The following is an 18,073-nucleotide window of genomic DNA, read 5'->3' as shown; positions in this document are numbered from 1 at the left end:
TCTCCTTCATGTTATTTTCCATTTTTTCTCCTTCTGTCTCATTTTTCCTTTTTTGCTTCTTTCTTTTCGTCTATCGGTAATTCGTCTATGAATTTGCTTAAAAAAATTACTAGCATTTTCGTAAGAAATTGTTTGCTTAACGTTGTTCGGTCCAAGAGATATGAATTTTTGTATTAGAGTAATTCTCGTTGAAACGGGGCCAGCGCTGACACGAGGTCCTCAAATATTGGAACTTTTGCGCTTAATTGGTTGAAAATGGTTGAAAAATAAGAGTTACACTTTTGATACCTCGAAATAGTGGACCCCTCGTTTGCCAAGGGGCCTAACAGTTTCAAAAAAAGTTGAATTTTGAGCAAACCTTGGGATCTATATCATGTGATATTTCTTAAATTTCCTTGAAACAACTGACAAATGGCCCGGTGCTGTAAAGAAGAAGAACAGGGCTTTTAACTGGAACAAAATTTTTTTGGCGGCCATCTTGGATTTGGTCGCCATATTGGCACCATTGGAAAGCTGAGAAAAAATGCTACAAGAAACATTCATGATATTAGGTATGCAACGGCAAAAACTGAGTAAAACAACCAGTTATTTGTAGCAAGGGTGAATTACTCATTAGGAAAATGTTCAGGAAACCCGAGTTTTTCACCTACAACATGAAACTTTTAAGGTCAGCAATTGATAAACAAGAGAAAACATTTCAAAAAAGTACAAGGGCGCAGGCTTGACTTAGGACTACGAATGTAGAGCAATTCGTCTCCTAATTATAAAAGCGGTGATTGTTGTATGAATTTCATATATAGCCCAACTTGTGCATTAAAGAATTGTGTTCTTACATGTGAGAAATTTATAATTTCAACTCTTCAGATAACTTAAATTATGGACCTGAAAAGGTCCGTTTGTTAATCTTGAATTCTCTAATTTCTGACTCGTGATGTCCATTGTTAACTCTCGTATTTTAGGTGGGTTATTGGTGTGAGGATTCACACTATTGGGGATATTGTTTACCGGACAAGCGAAATTTCATTACGATTCGTAATTTTTATCTCTTCATAAATGAATACGTTCGTCTTAAAAAGGGCGGTTTGGAACCTTTAGAATGAAGCCACGGATGTGACTCGAACGCTGCCTGCCGATGTGTCACCTTCGCCTACCAAAACTGCTGACCGAATGACGATGCGCAGCAACAGGCAAGCAAAAGCAATGTTTCAAATAAGGCCTTTTCTGCCGATGTGTCACCTACCAAAGCTGCTGATCGAGTGACGATGTGCAGAATAAAGTAAGCAAAAGCGATATTGCAAATAAAACCTTTCCCGTCGATGTGTCGCCTACCAAAGCTGCTGACCGAATAACGATGCGCAGCAAGAGGCGTAGCAGCCAAAACCATATCGTTCGCTGGTGGAGGAGTCGATGGATTCTTCGGTTCGTTGGCTTCTCGCTTGGTGAATTTGGATGTCTTCGTTGCCTTATCCGGGGAAGCAGCAACAGCTGAAGCTCAACAATTTTCGATTGGATTCTATAGGGCGTAAATTAAATACAATCATAAAGGAGCTTAACCCATGGCTCATCTCCTAGGGGAGCTGGGGGTCAAATGAACAGCCCTAGCAATTTCGCTATTTGCTCCGCCAGGAACCAACCAAACGCTGAACGCACTACATGAATTAAAAGCTGGATTCATTTTCCACGTAGCAATATATAAAGATGTTTGAAAAAGGACGATTTGTTATGAAAAGTTATTTTCGAAAGCGTCACATTCGAGCTTGATTTTTTTCGTGTGAGTAAAATGAACATGCAATGAGGGCAAAATGAACATGTCATAGAAAACCAAAGTTAACGTGCACTTTAGATAAATTAAACATTATTTTACATTATCATTGTTCTACATAAGCTGTAGATATTCAACAGGGCTGTTGTATCTTCGCCACGTGCATACAATGTTTGACTTTCAACTGGCTTCGTCGGTCATTTTCCGTCCTTTTTCGAGAGACTCGATCATCTCTGTAACTTGAATTGTAATTAGGTCGTGACTGCTGATAAATGGAAAATAAAACATCATTATACACATTGTTCGTTTTGCCCCCATAGTGAAGTGTTCATTTTACCTCCAAAGCACCAATTGTTTTCATAGGTTTATTATAAAGAAACACTTGATAAAAATATTTGGAATTTTAGACGGATCCGCAAGATAGTGATAAGCAAACAACACTAAATAATACCAATAGTCGAAATTTAATTTGTTTCGCCAAAAAAGCTTATATACTATTAGTCGAAATTACCATCGGCGTCAGATTTCAACAAATATTTTTTATTTTTTCAATTTTTTTCACATTGGAACGCTTATGATCACCACATATTGTCTCAAACAGCTTGAAATACTTCTAAGAGAAGATACCTATTGATCTGGAACAAATTGTGATCGGTTGACTGGGAATTTGGCTACCTGTTCATTTTATCCCCCACTGTTCATTTTACCCACAGTTCCCCTACATATGTCTGTCATCCGTGCTAGGGAAGCATTGACGTGGGAAGGAGAAAAAAATGAAAATAATGAAATGATGAATAGTCGTCTAATACGATCTCAATTATTAAACGTCTATTAGGAAAACATGTAATCTACAGTGTTGTAATGGATTTTGAAGAATTTCGAATCTATTGACGGACGACTGAGTTATAAGCGTGCAAACTATAACCACTTTTCGTTACATGTTCCCTTTTCGTTTTTCTATAGTGCACCCCCATATAGATAGAATAGAAATCAAAGACGTAGTCCTACGGTAAATATCCATATAGACCAAGCTCGTGTTGTTAATCTGTGACCTTGAACTGCGGTCAGGCATTAATATTAATATTTTTTAGAAACGGTAGTTCTACAATTGATGGAGGGATGCTGGGGAATGTAATGAAATTTACTTTCCCCTTCCGTCCCTCCATCAATTGTAGAACCACCATGGAAATAAGTTGGTTTTAAATTGGACTTGAAACTAAACTTGCGATTGGTTTTTAAATCGGGCTTTATGCCTTTGCCAGCTGCTTTGTTATTCTTGAGCTGCTTGACGGCTTCGATCACTTCACCTGTTGTGGGAGTCGCCACATCACCGTCATCCGCCATACTGATGTAGTCGTTTCCCCTGATGTTCTGGTATTCCGGTGTAGGGCTGCTTCCATTTTTCGATCACCTCAGGTTCATCCGACAAGATCCCTCCGTCTTAATCCCGTCATGTTTCGGCTCGCGATATAAAGCTACGGGATACGTTCAGTTTCGGCAGAATCTACGCTTGTCCTGAGAGCGATAAACCTGTTTCATATCCCATTTAGCGTCCACCAGGACGAAGACTCCCCCTTCCCTGCCAGTTTCCATATAAACGATTGGATTTGCTTAACTATGTTTAAATAACAAGGATTCGGATCCATATGACTTGTGTACTACGTCAATCGAGGATTGGTGGAGAGATCAGTATATGAGGAAGGAGACACTCAGGTGACTGAAAACATAGAATGTGTCATCAAGGATTAATGGCTGTGTTTTGGGGGGATTCGTTCCGCACAATCACACGACCACGTCCCGATATTGTACGTCCATCTTGATTTTACACGACATAAAATCCACTGGGTTCTTTTTAATCAATCGAATAGCCTTGAACCTAATCAGCCACTGCACTGCAAACATTCCTTCAGCAGATTTACTACCGCTTCAGCCTTGAAGTTAGCATGAATCCGAACATAGTTGGGGGAATAGCTGTTACGGCCTCAGAGGTTGATAGTGTCGCACCTCCACGGAGGAGCAGCTTATCAACGTTGAAGCGCTCATTTCGAAGATGTTTTATCGAAGGTTCACCAGTTGCAATTATAGATACTGAAAGTTGTGGAAACAATCTGTTATTCTATTTGACTGTCATTGACCTAGATGCCCTGCTTCAAATCGCTAATGAGCGCGTCGTGATTGGAAAAAATTGTTGGAATACAGCCGACGGACGATAATGCCCTATTAAAGTGAGTCATTTTCAGCAATTCGACGCCATTGGTTGCACATTCAGTAAAAAAAATTACGCTCTAAGAAGTATTTTCATAGAAGGTGCATTCAATCATTTCGCGTGAGTCACCTCATAGTGCATCCCTTTGCTATAATAAACTAACCTTAATTCAAATTATTTTAATGAGTACTCTCAATCTACACAATTTTCTTTAGTCGGAGTAGTGCAGTTAACAAAAAAATAGTAGACAATAGGCGCTGGCAGAATAAAAAATCCTGGCCGGACGACTCTAATGTGTTGTTGCACAATAATTGCGGCAAAAAGCGAAATAAATCACGAAAGGTACACTATATTATATTAAGCTACCAACGAGCTCTTCAAATCATTAAAAAAATTCAAATAGAAATGAGAAGTGGCCATATGGTCTTACTATACGCCCATAATAGGCGGAAAGTAGCGTGAGACAACGAGCAGTACATACTGAAACAATTTTTTTAATTGAATTTAAACCATATTATTTTGCTATAAAGAATAATTTGCTATTTATTGTGTCCGTAATGAAAACATAATTATTTGGTTTAGTTGAAAATTCCGGTTCATATCTTCATATATGTACCGTAAACGCAGGTCCGATCACTCAAGACTCAACGCAAGTAGTCGATTTTTAGATTATTGAATCAAAAATCATAGTTAATGGCAATTTTTATGATCAAAGCTTGCCGTTGAACTATGAGTTTTAGTTCAATCTTTTAACAGTCGGCTACTTTGGTTGATTGATCGGAATTAGGAATCGACCGGAATTACCTGCGTTCACGATATATTCAACAAATTCGCTATTACAGTCAAGAATTTATTTGAAATCAATTCATCACGAACTGGATACATGCTTGTACAATTGCTCCTATCTGACAGATAAAATTCATCCAGTTCTAACCCGGACTGCACAAACGAATTCGCTAATCGATTCTAGTCGGCAATTCTGTCAGTCAGCCCAATTAACGGATACAATTCATCTTTTTTTAATTTACGCGGTCATAACGTAAATTATTTTCGGAATGAGAGGAAGTGTCTGATGCGAAGAATGATTAATTGGATGAAGTGAATTTGCTCTATAGACCAAAAATATATCGGGGCAATGGCAGGTGGGGTTCGCACCCACGCTCTCTCGGATGCAATTTACACCGACCTTTCTACTGTTTTTGATAAGTTCAATCATGAACTTGCGATTGCTAAACTTAACAGGATGGGACTTTGGCGTCCCCCTACTGCTATGGCTGAAGTTCTACTTGACTGATCGGCATGTGGCTGTTAAAATCGGAGAATCATTCAGCGAGTTTATTGCTATGTCCGGTATTCCACAAGGCAGTCATAGGTCTAGGTCCGCTCATCTTCGTGCTATACTTCAACGATGTGAACTTTACGCTACGAGGACCCAGGCTTTCTATTGCTGATGATCCTAAGATCTATCACGACTCGCGAGGTCAAAAAAGTAGAAGACGCCATGTTTCTGCAACAGCAACTGGAGAACTTTTCTAGATGGTGTAAAGAAAATAGAATGGTGCACAACATTAGCAAATGTTCAGTTGTGTCGTTCTCCAGAAAAAACGGCCAATCCTTTTTAACTATCATCTAGGTGGTGAACTAATTAAAAGAGAGTCCTGCATCAAGGATCTGGGAGTACTTCTTGACTCACAGCTGACCTACAAGCAACACATCAGCTACATCGCTGCAAAAGCATCCCGCAGTCTTGGCCTAATTAGATAATTAATTAGAACTGCGAAATATTTCACCGATTCACATTGCTTGAAGAATTTGTACTGTGCGCTAGTCCGTTCGACGCTGGAATATTGTTCGGCGATCTGGAATCCCCATTATCTCAACGGCGTTGATCGGTTAGTGAAAATACAATGCAAATTAATTTGGTTTGCCCTCCGTCGCCTGCCTTGGAAGCACCCGCTCCAGCTACCAAGTTCCAAGATACAAAGCGCGCCTGATACTAATTGGACTGGACATGGACACCTGTGCCTGGAGAAATCTGTGCCGAGCAATCCTTGTAGCTGATCTCCTAATGGCGAGGACTGATTGTCCATAGGTCTCAATCATATTTGTCTACGAGCTCAACCACGACCTCTTCGTAGCAGAATGTTCCTCCAAGTACCGTTTCGAAGGACAAATTATGAAGCAAACGGGGCCATCGTCGGACTAGAACGAGTTTTCAGCCAAGTGTCAGCTGGGTTCGACTTTCACTTAAATCGTAGGACGAATCGATAGGAACTTTTTAAATATTTTACGTACTAGTTAGACCAAATTATCATTAGGATAACAATATGTCGGTTGATATAAACAATAAATAAATAGGTTAGCTTAAACGAGACTAGAAAAGAGGAAAAACGGGCCTGAAAATGACGACCAACGAAAGTCGAAACGAAGTGGAAAGGACGACTACAAGACAAGAGGAAAATCAAACTGAGAAGGGCCAGAAATGGGACAGAGAACGAGAGAAAATAAAACGAGGAAGGCGTGTTAGGAGAAAAAATCGTGGCAGAAAGGACGAGCAAACAGGAAAAAAAAGAAAACAAGGCAAGAAAAAGAAAACGGCACAGATAGCAAAAGAAACCAAAAGAGAAAAGATGAATTGCGAGAGAGAAAAAAGCCGATAGAGAAAACGACGATTAAGAGGAAAAAAAGGTCAAACCGAGTATAGAAGGGCTGAGATGGGAATGGGATGGGAAAATGTCGTATAAAAAGAAAAGCGTACCAAACAAGGTACAGTAGAGATTTGTATAACGCGGATTTGTAGAACCACCATATTTCTATAACGCGGTTTCCTTGTATAACAAATACACGTAGCATATGGATATTGAGTTAATTGGGGCTAAACTCGAATTTTGAGCGATTTTGAACAGATACGACCGTGGTGTCTTTTAAGAAGTTGTAGAGCATATAACAGTTGACTCTCTAAGAGATATACGGAAACCACAAAGTTACGGGTTGGCCTGCTGGAGGTTCCGGAATATCCGTTGAAATTTTTGTATTGGTAAAGTTGGTTAAAATTGGTAAAATATTTTTGAAGTAACTAAGGTCGGGTAATTGGTAAAAAAGTAATAAATAAGTGACCTTAGGAAGCCGTAAGGTGGTCCTCCGGAAAATTCAGAATATATCGTGTAATTTGACTATAGTCTAGTCTACTAGAAGTATATTTCGACTATTTGTGACTCAATTTGGCCATTAGATGGTCCACCGGGAGAAAATTCAGAGCTTACCTGAAATTGGTCACTGGAAATGCAAATGTTTTTAACTTGTAACAGTTCAAAATGAAATGGAATATCAGCAATTCTCAACTAAATAGGCTGCTCACGACTCGACATAGCCGCCAAAACGTTCACTGGAAAATTAGGATTTGTCGTGTACAATAAATGTACAAGTCCGCGCAAAAATTTGAAACAGCTTTGAAATAAAACATTTCGGATTCAGAAACAGAAATGATGCAAATACTGCAAATGTTCGCTGAGAAATAAGCGAGGTTATTTCGCAAGTTTGTTGAAATTACCAATTTCGTTAGTGTAATTTGATAGATGTGGTATAGTAAACTGAACTACCAGTAACATTTACTATACTTACAAATCTAATAGCAAATATACAAACTTTTGTATAAGCTCTTCACAAGGTATTGTGCTCTTTTGGGAAAATTTTACCAGAAATCTAACCATCGTAGTTAGCCATGGTCATTCCGTAATCCGTGTTGACGGTATCTAATATTTTTATGGGTTTTGCCTAAGAAAAAGTGAGTGAAAAGTATTATTGCTTTTGTTTTCACCTTTTCCTGGGCAATTCAGAATGGAGCTTCTTGTAAGAGCGAACAGGCTTCGAACACTTTGTTGCTTTCGTCAACGCGATAAGCAGTTCGATGCACTTGATCATCAATTTTAATCATTTAATGTCGGATCTTTCGATGCATTTCATAGCGGCCAGGTTGAGTCACAACCCGCTGAATTTAAATTCCTATTTCACATTGTTCAATTCGAGGTTCAATGAACATAATTCCGAACTCAAAGAACAATTTTCGTTCGTTGACCACTTTTACGGATGCTCCGGATTTGGTCCGTATCCGGATGGCTTCTCAATAGCATGGATTGTTTACTTTACTTATATTACGCCAAATAATAAGCCATAGGGACTTTAAAAAGAATTTTGAAGCTATGAGAAGACTTCACAGAAATGAAAATTTAGCGTATGTTCCGGAACCTCTAGAAGACCAAGAGGGGATTTTTTCTGTCTCACCAAGCACCTGTAAGAAGGAAAAATATATACTTGACATCTTTCCCTAAGGAACCATGGAACCAAAATAGCGTAAACGTAACAGAAAAGAAGAAAAAACGAGGCATCTGAAAAGGGCAAATGGAACAGACGAAGACGAAACACGAGAATGAGAGGAAATAAAAAGAGTTCGAAAACGACGAAAACTTTAGAAACTTTATGATTGAGAGATAGTCCGTTTCCTGCAGCTCTCCACAAAAAAGGGAAAAAAATAAGATAGAAGGAGAAAAAACGGAAAAATGCACGGGGGAAAACGTGACAAAAACCTGACAAACAGGATAGAAAAGAGAAGAAAAAACGCAGGAGAGACAAAGAAGAAAAACTTGTATAAAAAGGAAAAAACGGTTACAGAATGGGAAGGATAACGAAACATAAAAAGAAAAACAAGTGGAATGGGTGGGAAAACGTGGCGAAAAACGAGGAGACGGGCATAAAAAGATGGAGAAAGGAAGAGAAGATGGAAAATGAGAGAAAAATCAGAAAAACCATAAAGAAAATGAAAAAATGGGATAAACTGGATAGAATAGGGGGAAAACGGGGAAAAACAGAGGGAACGACATAAAAGAGAAAAAACGAAAGAAAAAAGGCGAAAAACGGAAAGGAACAATCAGGACGCAGGAAAAGGGCAAACGTGACATCAAAATAAGAAAAATAAAGGAACAGAGGAAGAGGAAATAACGGACAATAAAGAAAGATCGGATAAAAAAGCGGAAAATTCGATAGAAAAACAAAAAAAGAAAAACAGAAAAAATAGGCTGAAGGAAAACATTAAACGAAAGAGAAAAAGACGTAAAACAAGCACAAGAGATAAAAAAACCGGAACGAAAATACTAAAAAGGGAGTCAAAAAGACAATAAACCTGACAGAAAAGACGGGAAGATGGCGGTAAGAAGAGGAAAAATGGTGCAAACGAAGACGGAAAACGAGAAGGGAAAGAGGTAAAAAGATGAATACTTTAAACGAAAACAAGGGAAAAAGAGAAGAGAAAAGACGGAAAGCAAGTGAAAACCAACGGAACAATAAAACAGGAAACACAAGACAGAAAAAAGGAAAACGAGATTAAAAAGGAAAAATGAACTAAAAGAAAAAGTAAAAACCAGAAAAAAGCGATATAGAAAGGGAGAAAAACGAAACAAAAAGTAGAAACTGTGTAAAACTTCAAAGTTAGCTCAAATTCAAATTTAATTTAATGTCAAATGGTCGGTGGTAAATTAGACCGGACTAACTCACAAAATTTAAAAAAAATTAGTTAATGACAGCAAACGATCATGAATTTTCTGAGCTCTAACTTTTACTCTAATCAGACTTCATATATGTTGCAAACAGCCAGAGTTATGAGATGATTTCGAACGATTGATAGCAGCAAACTACGAACGCGTTTTTCTCGAAATCAGACTTTTGTCACTTAGGCTTCGTACACAAATTACGTAACGCTTGGAGGGGAGGGAGGGGGGTCAAGTTTGCGTTACTTTTTGTTACATAGGGGGGAGGGGAGACCGAAGAATAGTTACGTAACAAAATTATGAATACCAAAAAACATCTGCAAAATAAAGAAAGGACGTGTTGATGGTGTGAAACAGTGAATTGATTTAGACTGATGGAGATTCAAATTCAAAATTCTAGTTTCTAGCTGATGAAGATGATCCTACTACATTTCCAAATATTGTGTATCAAGGACAAAATTGGACGATTTTTCTTCCATACCGTACATTAAACCAAGTGTCGAAAGTAGTGTACTGTATAGCACGTCTCATTTGCTATAACGCACTACTTCCGACACTAGGTTTAATGTATGGTACGGAAGAAAAATCGTTTGCCGTTTTTCCGGAAGTCCAATTTATTACTGGCGACACAATGTTATAGTTGAAAACCAATTGACCTCAACATGGATTAGTGCCTGATTGTTGTTTTTAACATGATTTTGTTCAATTTATTAAAATTATACGATTTATGTGAATTTTTTTCAATGCCAAGCGGGGAGGGGGTTTGGCCAACGTTACGTAATTTAATGGGGGGGTTATGCCAAGCGTTACTTATCGTTACATAGGGGAGGGAGGGGGTAAAAAATCCGGATTTTTTGCGTTACGTAATTTGTGTACCACGCCTTAGTTCGATCTGACTTAACACCGACCAAATGTCAAGCTTAATTTAAAGTTCAATTGCTTGTACGATTTAAAGCCCAATTTCCAAAATATATTTAGTATTTCAGGTCAACTTTAAACTCTGATTTAAAGTCCAAATTCAAATCCAATTTCAAGTAGGGGGACTGGGGGTATAATGCCCACGTTAACAATAACCTCGTATTACTCGTCAATGCAGGATATATTTAATGAAACTAGACAGCAGGTTCAAAAGTGCAACAGTTTTTCACCTAACACTAAAACCAGATCATCTACTGGTGCTTCTCAGTGATACAATTCCTTCCTCTCCGTGCTGTGGATAACCGTCGGTGCTACAGCTTTCTGGTGCAAGGGCTAAGCGGAGAACCAGCATTTAAACCGGCTACGAAGTCCTCGGCCGGCTACTGATGCTTCCCCGCGATACACTTACGCTCCGTATGGAGTGGATGATCGTCTATGGTATATCCTCATAGCGACAGCCGAGCGGATCTCCAATTTATGCAACCATCGTGTCTACCTAATAAGGCTTATGCAAATTTGAAAAAAAGTTTATGTCCTGGTCTCAAAATATTGTTAAGGGGGGGCAAGAAAAAAAAAATAACATCAAACCTTCAATAACTAAACAAAACAGAAGAAACCAGCGTATATTTTTCCATATTATTAACAATTTAATACAGATATTTTGTACAGTACTTAAATTTTAGTTCAAACCGAACCAAACTTCGATATTTTTCGACCCAAGCACATAAAATAAGGATCCTGGTAGAGATGAACCAGTTTGATCATAGTGTGAAAATGGCAGTTTAGGTCCCTACCACTTTTTTACTTGAAACGCATATACTGTGCTACCGACATGTTTTAAGAAAACAAATCTCTGAAACTATTTACGTTTGAAACCGCTTATATCTTGGTCAACCTTTTAGTCATGAATATCAGGCCATTCATTCCTTTGTTGATGCTTGTTCTCCAACAATAACGTGTTCACCTTTGCTTATTAAGGATGCAAACTGTTTCGTAAATTTCAAGTTTCGAACACTTCAGTCACATCCTTCCTGTATGCTTCCAATTCATGGCAAAGAACTGTATCTCTGTGTTTTACGGTCCTACCATGCAAAATTTGAGTACGTACTTGGACACTTTACCGAATAAAATGACCAATTTGGAGCTCCTCAATTTGTCTTGTTTCTATCTTATCTAGTACCTATGACGCCAATTGCAATTCGGAATTTCTCCGTCAACAGCGGTACAGAATTTCACTCATATATATGTTTGACTGATTTTTGCCTCAATCTAATTCGTTGAATTAAAATGGAACGAGCAAACGAACGCCAAAATAGTCGCCTGTGACTTGCAATAGAAATCATAAAGGTTAGTTGGTGAAAGAAAGTTGATCAATACTAACGGGATAATTGCTTTAACTTTGCACATATTGGGTAATTTATAGATGTAAACTCGTTGAACTGTAAAAAATCTGCTTTTCACTAAAGAATGCAACATAATAATATAACTCTTTATTTTTTGCCCCTTCACATTTCGAAAATTTTTGAGGGGGGGGGGGGTGACATAAACTTTTTTTCAAATTTGTATAAGCCTAATTCGATAGACAGAAGATATTCCAGCTCATCGTCGCCAGCTACAATCGCTTAAGCTGACGATCACATTCATCCCTCACAATCAAGCAGGGAAATCAATATTTACAGTGTTGTGTCTAATTTTTTTTTATCCCTCTAAATTATGCTTTGTATTAACTTGTAATTAGAATAAGATGGTATGTTTCCTTCAAAGTGATATTTTCTCACTTGAAGCATACAGTGTACTGTAATTTTTCTTAAAGAAGGGTAGGTTTTATGCCTTTGGGAGGAAGAATTCGCAAAGGAATACTACTCCCTTCGGCTTTTCCCCACAAAAAAATACTGTAATTCCCAATTCACTAACATGCTCGTCCTGAAACGTAAAAATCAATAAAATATGTTTAAATCGTGAAATTTTATAAGGCATTCGAAAATTCGTTTTCAGATTCGTTAGGGGCAAAGTGCGCATAGGTGTGTACAAAATGGACCACAATAAATGGTCAAAATGCGCCGACGGTTTTATTACAATGCAAAGCCGGTACGACTCAGAACAGCGTGGGTGGGCACCTGCCTAATTCTTAAATCTGTTATTCCGAATCCCGATCCCGACGATCGATAGGTCTTTTTTCGCTAGAACGGCTAGTGCTAAGATATCAATTGTTACGAACGTTTTGACGTTTGTCAACGCGCGCATGAGCTACTAGATCAATAAACGTTTGATTGCAGTGCAAGCTTTTGTTGAATAAATTCGTATTTCTTATGGCCGCCTCGAGTTGTTTGATGAAAATCGTTTAAAACAATCAAATAACAGTTCAATCATAAAATTTTACGTTGGCTGCTGATAACCGAGAGCATTGTTCATAAGAAGAGTAGTTTACCGGTACGTAATACTGTTTATTGGCAACATAATGTTTTACGACAAGAGATGTGAAAATTGTAAGAAATAGGCTTGAAAAAATCTTTTTCATTATTCGTAGGATGTATGTAATATACAAAACTTGGATGATCTACACTGCTTTATAACTTAAAATAGAAGCGATTGGCAACTTACTTAGCATTCAAAAGTGAGTGTTTCGTGAAATATTGCAGTGGCGCGTTTTTGCCCGACAGGGCATTTTACCACCAGTTACCCTACAATTTGAATTCTGATTTCAAGTCTAACTTTAAATGTTATTCCGAGTCGGATCGCTAGTCCACTCCAAATCAAATTTTAAGTTCAATTTTGTACTTAATTTCAAACCCAATTTTAAGTCTAATTCAATTCCAGTTTCAAATATAAACATTAAAAATTCTTTTTTAGGTTAGATTTCATGTCTAATTCTAAGTTTTTACTTCCAGCCCGAATTACTATAAATTTAAGTCAAATTTCAAGTTCAATTTCAACTCTATTTTCTATTACAGTTCCAAGTCTAATGGCTAGTCCAATTCCGACTTTGATCTCTAGAATTTCTCCTTCTTATTTCAAATCCGAGAAAAGACATTAATTTCCAAGTGACGAACCGGTAAACTTCCATAAGCAAAAACTAAAGTTTCACCGTGATGCTAAGTGAATCGTTCTTCGGATGTTTTAGTTCTACACGTTCATTTATCCGAATTCTCCGTTCGAAGTAAAGTAAAGCATAATCGATGGAAATGATAGATATTCAGATCGGCTACCGGCGAACCGAGTGCCTTCCTTGGCCCCGACCAGGGAGAAATGCCGTGGAAGCAGAAACAAAAAAACGAAAAGAAAAATGTTACTCTTGAACACCAACCAACGCGAAGGCCCGGGAAAAACAGCAAACCACAGAATCCAATCGATTACGAATGTGTAGGATCAGCTTACCTCCGCTGTGCAGCAGCAGGGTCCGCTGAATGATGACGTTGTCTTGCTTCTTTCTGTTCTTTTTTTTTTCGTTCATCGCCACATTTACACCTGTTTTAATGATGGACATGGTCATCGATAGGGATGGGAAAAAATCAATGAAATTGGCTGCCTGAGCCCGAGACAGTCAGTGGGAAAAGGAAGCACGTGGTCTGACACTGTCTGAGACTGCAACGGGAGCGAACGGCACGAGTGGACAGGCGCAGCGCGCAGCGCAGGTGAAAACATGAATGAATGAATGAACGAACGAACGAACGAATGAGTAGTGCGGATCAATGGGATGGGAAAATCTCGGTCGGTGGTGATGGTCGGACGACCGACCGTGGCTGTTCCATGTAAATCGGTTCTTGTGGTTGATTATCTGGAAGCGGTTAGAAGGGTTTACTTTTTTCATTGTGGAATGCCAAATGATTAACATACATACAGTACAGGTACAGGTGTGGTGTACTGTTCATTCATTGATGCTACGAAATCAAATTGGTTATGCGATCCCAACTGGTTTGCAACGAAATTGTGCGTTGATTGTTTCCGCAGGACTGATTTTCTCCAGTTGAGGCAGATAAATGTGCGATAACTGACTTCCCACTTTTGCCTTTTTAACATAAAGTTAATTAGAATAATACTGATAGTCTTTTTGTTTGTTGTCTTGTTTCTTTTCAGATGCGGCGTAGGTCTAGAATGAAGGTTCTTAAGATCTTGCAGTCTTTCTCGCAAGGTAATCCATCCATCTGAGTGGTGTTTTTAATGTTATTTCAATTGTTTTATTTAACTTTCGCTGTTTTAGGTACATTCATTGCTTTTGTGCTGCTCCTTTTGTACTGTGGACTAAGCTTAGCAGAACCTGGCGTAAGTGAAAGCTTAAATTCTTGTGCCATCAATCCCAATCGAACTTATTATGTACTTTTTTTTAGTATCTGGATTTTGACAATTTGCCGGAAACGAATTTTACGTGCGCCGGCAAAGTTATCGGTGGATACTACGCCGACCTGGAAGCGTCCTGTCAAATGTTCCACGTGTGTACGATAGGCCAAGGCGATGAACCGATGGACATCAAGTTTCTGTGTCTCAATGGAACGGTTTTCGATCAGGAAACACGCGTCTGCGAACGCGTCGATGAGGTTGATTGCTCTAAATCGGAAAGGTTCTATTACCTAAACCTCGAACTGTATGGAAATACTATCATCCCTGCACCGGAAGGTAAAAAATCTCATTTTTATCAGTTGATTAATTACATATTTTATGAACCAATGTTTCTTTCACAGAGAGCAGCTCGGAGGACACCTCCAGCAGTGCTAGCAGTTCGTCGTTGACGACATCCACGACGACCACAACGACAACTACAACCACAACGAGAAGACCAACAACAACAACGCCATCTCGTAGATACATCTTTAACAACAGTAAAGGAACCTCTTCGAGTGCCGCAACCGCGCCGAACCACTCCTACCCGTCTTCGACTCCAAAAGCACCGGAAGACGACGAAGAGTACGAATATGACGACGACTACGAAGAGAAGGGTGGCGAAAGTCCATCACTTCCAACGATTCAAGATGATGGCACTTTTTCGCCTCAACAATTCACACTGCACCAACAGAGTCAGACCAGTCAACCAAAGCCGCAGGACTCGGTGAAACCCGGCAGCAAACCGGCCGTATCTTTCCAGCAGCAACACTTTCAGAACGGTGGAACGCTGGCAGTGACTAACTCGCATGTAACCGTCACTACACACACTACTAGCATTAACGGAACCGGTAGTCCTAAGAAAAATTCTCAACAGTTTAACCTAACACAAAAGGAGAAGGTTATCCTTGAGCATCAGAAAGCTCAACAGCAACAGGCTTTCCTACAGCAGCAGATGCTCGCCAAGCAGCACGAGGAACTGCAAAGGAAGCAACAGGAAGCTGCCGTTCAGCAGCAACAGAAAGCCATCCAGCAGCAACAGAAACAAGTCCAGCAGCACGAGTCCGAAATCAAAAACCATCAGGCACTGCTCTTGCTGCATCAGCAGAAAATATCCCGACAGCAGCAGAAGCAGATGCCATCGACGACGCGACCTCCGATCTACAACCCGTACGTGACCATTAATCCTCAGTCGCAACAGCAAGCTCAAGCACCAAAGAGAATTCCGCTTCTCGCGGCGGAGATCCCCCTTGGACCACCGGACCATTCCCCACAGCATCCGCAGCAGCCGCCCAGCGCTTCCCAGTTGGCTCCCTTTCGGCTGCGGGCCCAGGGTTTTAAGCTTCCCTCCCAGCAGCGGCCCGACTTGCTCGAGCAGGAGGATCGCTTCGAAGGCTACCGGAGGCAGTCACCCCCACAGGTAGGAATCCATTTTATCCAATCACCCCGTATTTGAGATAATCTTCCACTATTTCAGGTCTCCTTGCACCTACCCTTTGAACAGCTGCGTCACCAAAAAGACATATCGCTTCAGTTTGATCCCGACGTCGAGGACCTCACCCAGATCCCGCAGCACAAGGAGCTCAAACGGTCCGATCCGCCGATCCACAGTTCGATCCACGGCAACCACCCTGCCCCGCTACCGGCCGCAAAAAGTGCAATAGCCAAGCTGCCCGCGTCACCAACGCTGAAAACCAGCGAATCAAAGCCCGCGATTCTGGTGACCCCGGAACCGGCCACCGCTAGCTTCCAGGGCGACGACGCCGTCGAGTACGATTACGAGGAAGACTACAGCTCCGAAGCGGCCGCGGATACTCCAGCCAACAATCCTAGTTTAGATAGCGTTAAGTCAAACACAAATAGCGAAATTGTAGTTGCGAGCAAGCGCTCCGGAGAGAATCAGCTCAGCGTCCATACGGTCAGTGCCGGTGGCGGCACCCCTAGCAAGACTAGCATTCCAAGCAGCAGTAGCTCTAATAGTAGCAATAGTTCTAAGGGAAAACCCAATACTAGTAGATTTATAATAAACAACGAACACCACAAAAGTTCACCCAGTCCGTACGGTCGTGGTCGAGCTTCGACAACGGGATCGACGGTGTCGCAAAGGCGGCCCAGCTATTTCGCTCAATCGCCGAAAGTGATTGTAACCACCAGCACTTCGATTCGTGACAACAACGGACGAACGATCAACTATTCTGTCAGCAGCAGTGAACCGTCGGCGCCTTCGACGACCGCTTCCAGTCAGCCAGTAGCCAGAAGCAAACCCGAAGGTGCGGTACGCTCATACGATGAGTACAAAGATGACGACGTGCTCACGGATCCCTTCTTCCTCGACGTGCCCAGAGTTCCAGGACGCTCCAAGCGAGACACGTTCCCAGTGCGAAAGCAACGGAACCAGTTCGTGTTTATTGTTCCTCGGTTCATGTGAAATTCATCACTAGAAAAAAGAAAAAGTGCATCACGTCTAGGTTCTACCAGTGTGTTTCGATCATCTGTTAAATGGCATCCACAAGCGAGCGAAAGAAAACGGTCGCATTCTTCACGAAAAAAAAGACAAATCAAGCAACAGATGTACATAATGAAGACGAACAAATTTGCTCCCATCCTTCTAGTTGTAATGTAGGCAAAACTAATGTTGTTCAATTATTCCTTTGTAAATATGCTGAGCTTCAAGCAAGACATACAAACAAGAATCACAACGATGATGTAAGAATACTCAATTACTTTTAATTACGGTTTATAAGGACACGCTTCTAAAGGTATCACATTTGAACTATAGATAGTTCTACTATCTATAATTTGAACTATTCCGAGCAGTGAAATTGCTTGCTCCAAACTAGAATTTGATCGGTCCCTTAATCCAGTCTCTTAATTAGCTAATTTAATACAAATTATTTCACTGTCTTAGCGCGTAAGTCGTGTACAGAACGTAAGCTAATTATAAACTACGTGTAAACATGTAAGCAAAACTGTATGAACAAGTTATGAACATTTGACGATAAAGGAAAACGAGAACTTTTTGCATTAAAACCGAAAACATCACCCGGCCTGTGTTATGTTAAAGATGCCTGTAGTGGCAATGCTCAAATGTTTGCAAACCATTCTATTTCATTTCCTTGCCAGTTCCATTTCTATTTTCTACTCCGAATGCCTGTACATTTATTTCAAATCGAGCCATTAATGTCATATTACAACTGATCAGGTCATTCAAGGTTGTAGCTTTGCTTACGGAAGATATACGTGCGCAAGCGCATGAACCACAAGCAGCACGCATTACTTGGAGAGATTCCCATCCCAAGTTGGGGTATTACTGCGCCGGACGACCGTGCAGTG

The 18,073-nt window shown here is 40.1% G+C and overlaps 1 protein-coding gene across 1 annotated transcript in view; it reads left to right on the top strand.

Moving 5' to 3' along the window:
- The window catches only part of LOC128735349 (putative uncharacterized protein DDB_G0291608), a 60,099-nt gene extending 42,931 nt beyond the window's left edge, over positions 1–17,168 (top strand). The window contains exons 3-8 of the mRNA XM_053829838.1: positions 8,402–8,413; positions 14,501–14,555; positions 14,625–14,686; positions 14,752–15,037; positions 15,103–16,160; positions 16,218–17,168. Of these exons, the coding sequence (XP_053685813.1) occupies positions 8,402–8,413; positions 14,501–14,555; positions 14,625–14,686; positions 14,752–15,037; positions 15,103–16,160; positions 16,218–17,168 (2,424 nt within the window). The remainder of the gene's footprint in view (positions 1–8,401; positions 8,414–14,500; positions 14,556–14,624; positions 14,687–14,751; positions 15,038–15,102; positions 16,161–16,217) is intronic.
- Positions 17,169–18,073: the final 905 nt, after the last annotated feature.

Source organism: Sabethes cyaneus, chromosome 2 (assembly GCF_943734655.1).
Source record: "Sabethes cyaneus chromosome 2, idSabCyanKW18_F2, whole genome shotgun sequence".
NCBI classification, from domain to species: Eukaryota; Metazoa; Arthropoda; class Insecta; order Diptera; family Culicidae; genus Sabethes; species Sabethes cyaneus.
This window is presented reverse-complemented; position numbering and strand designations above follow the sequence as displayed.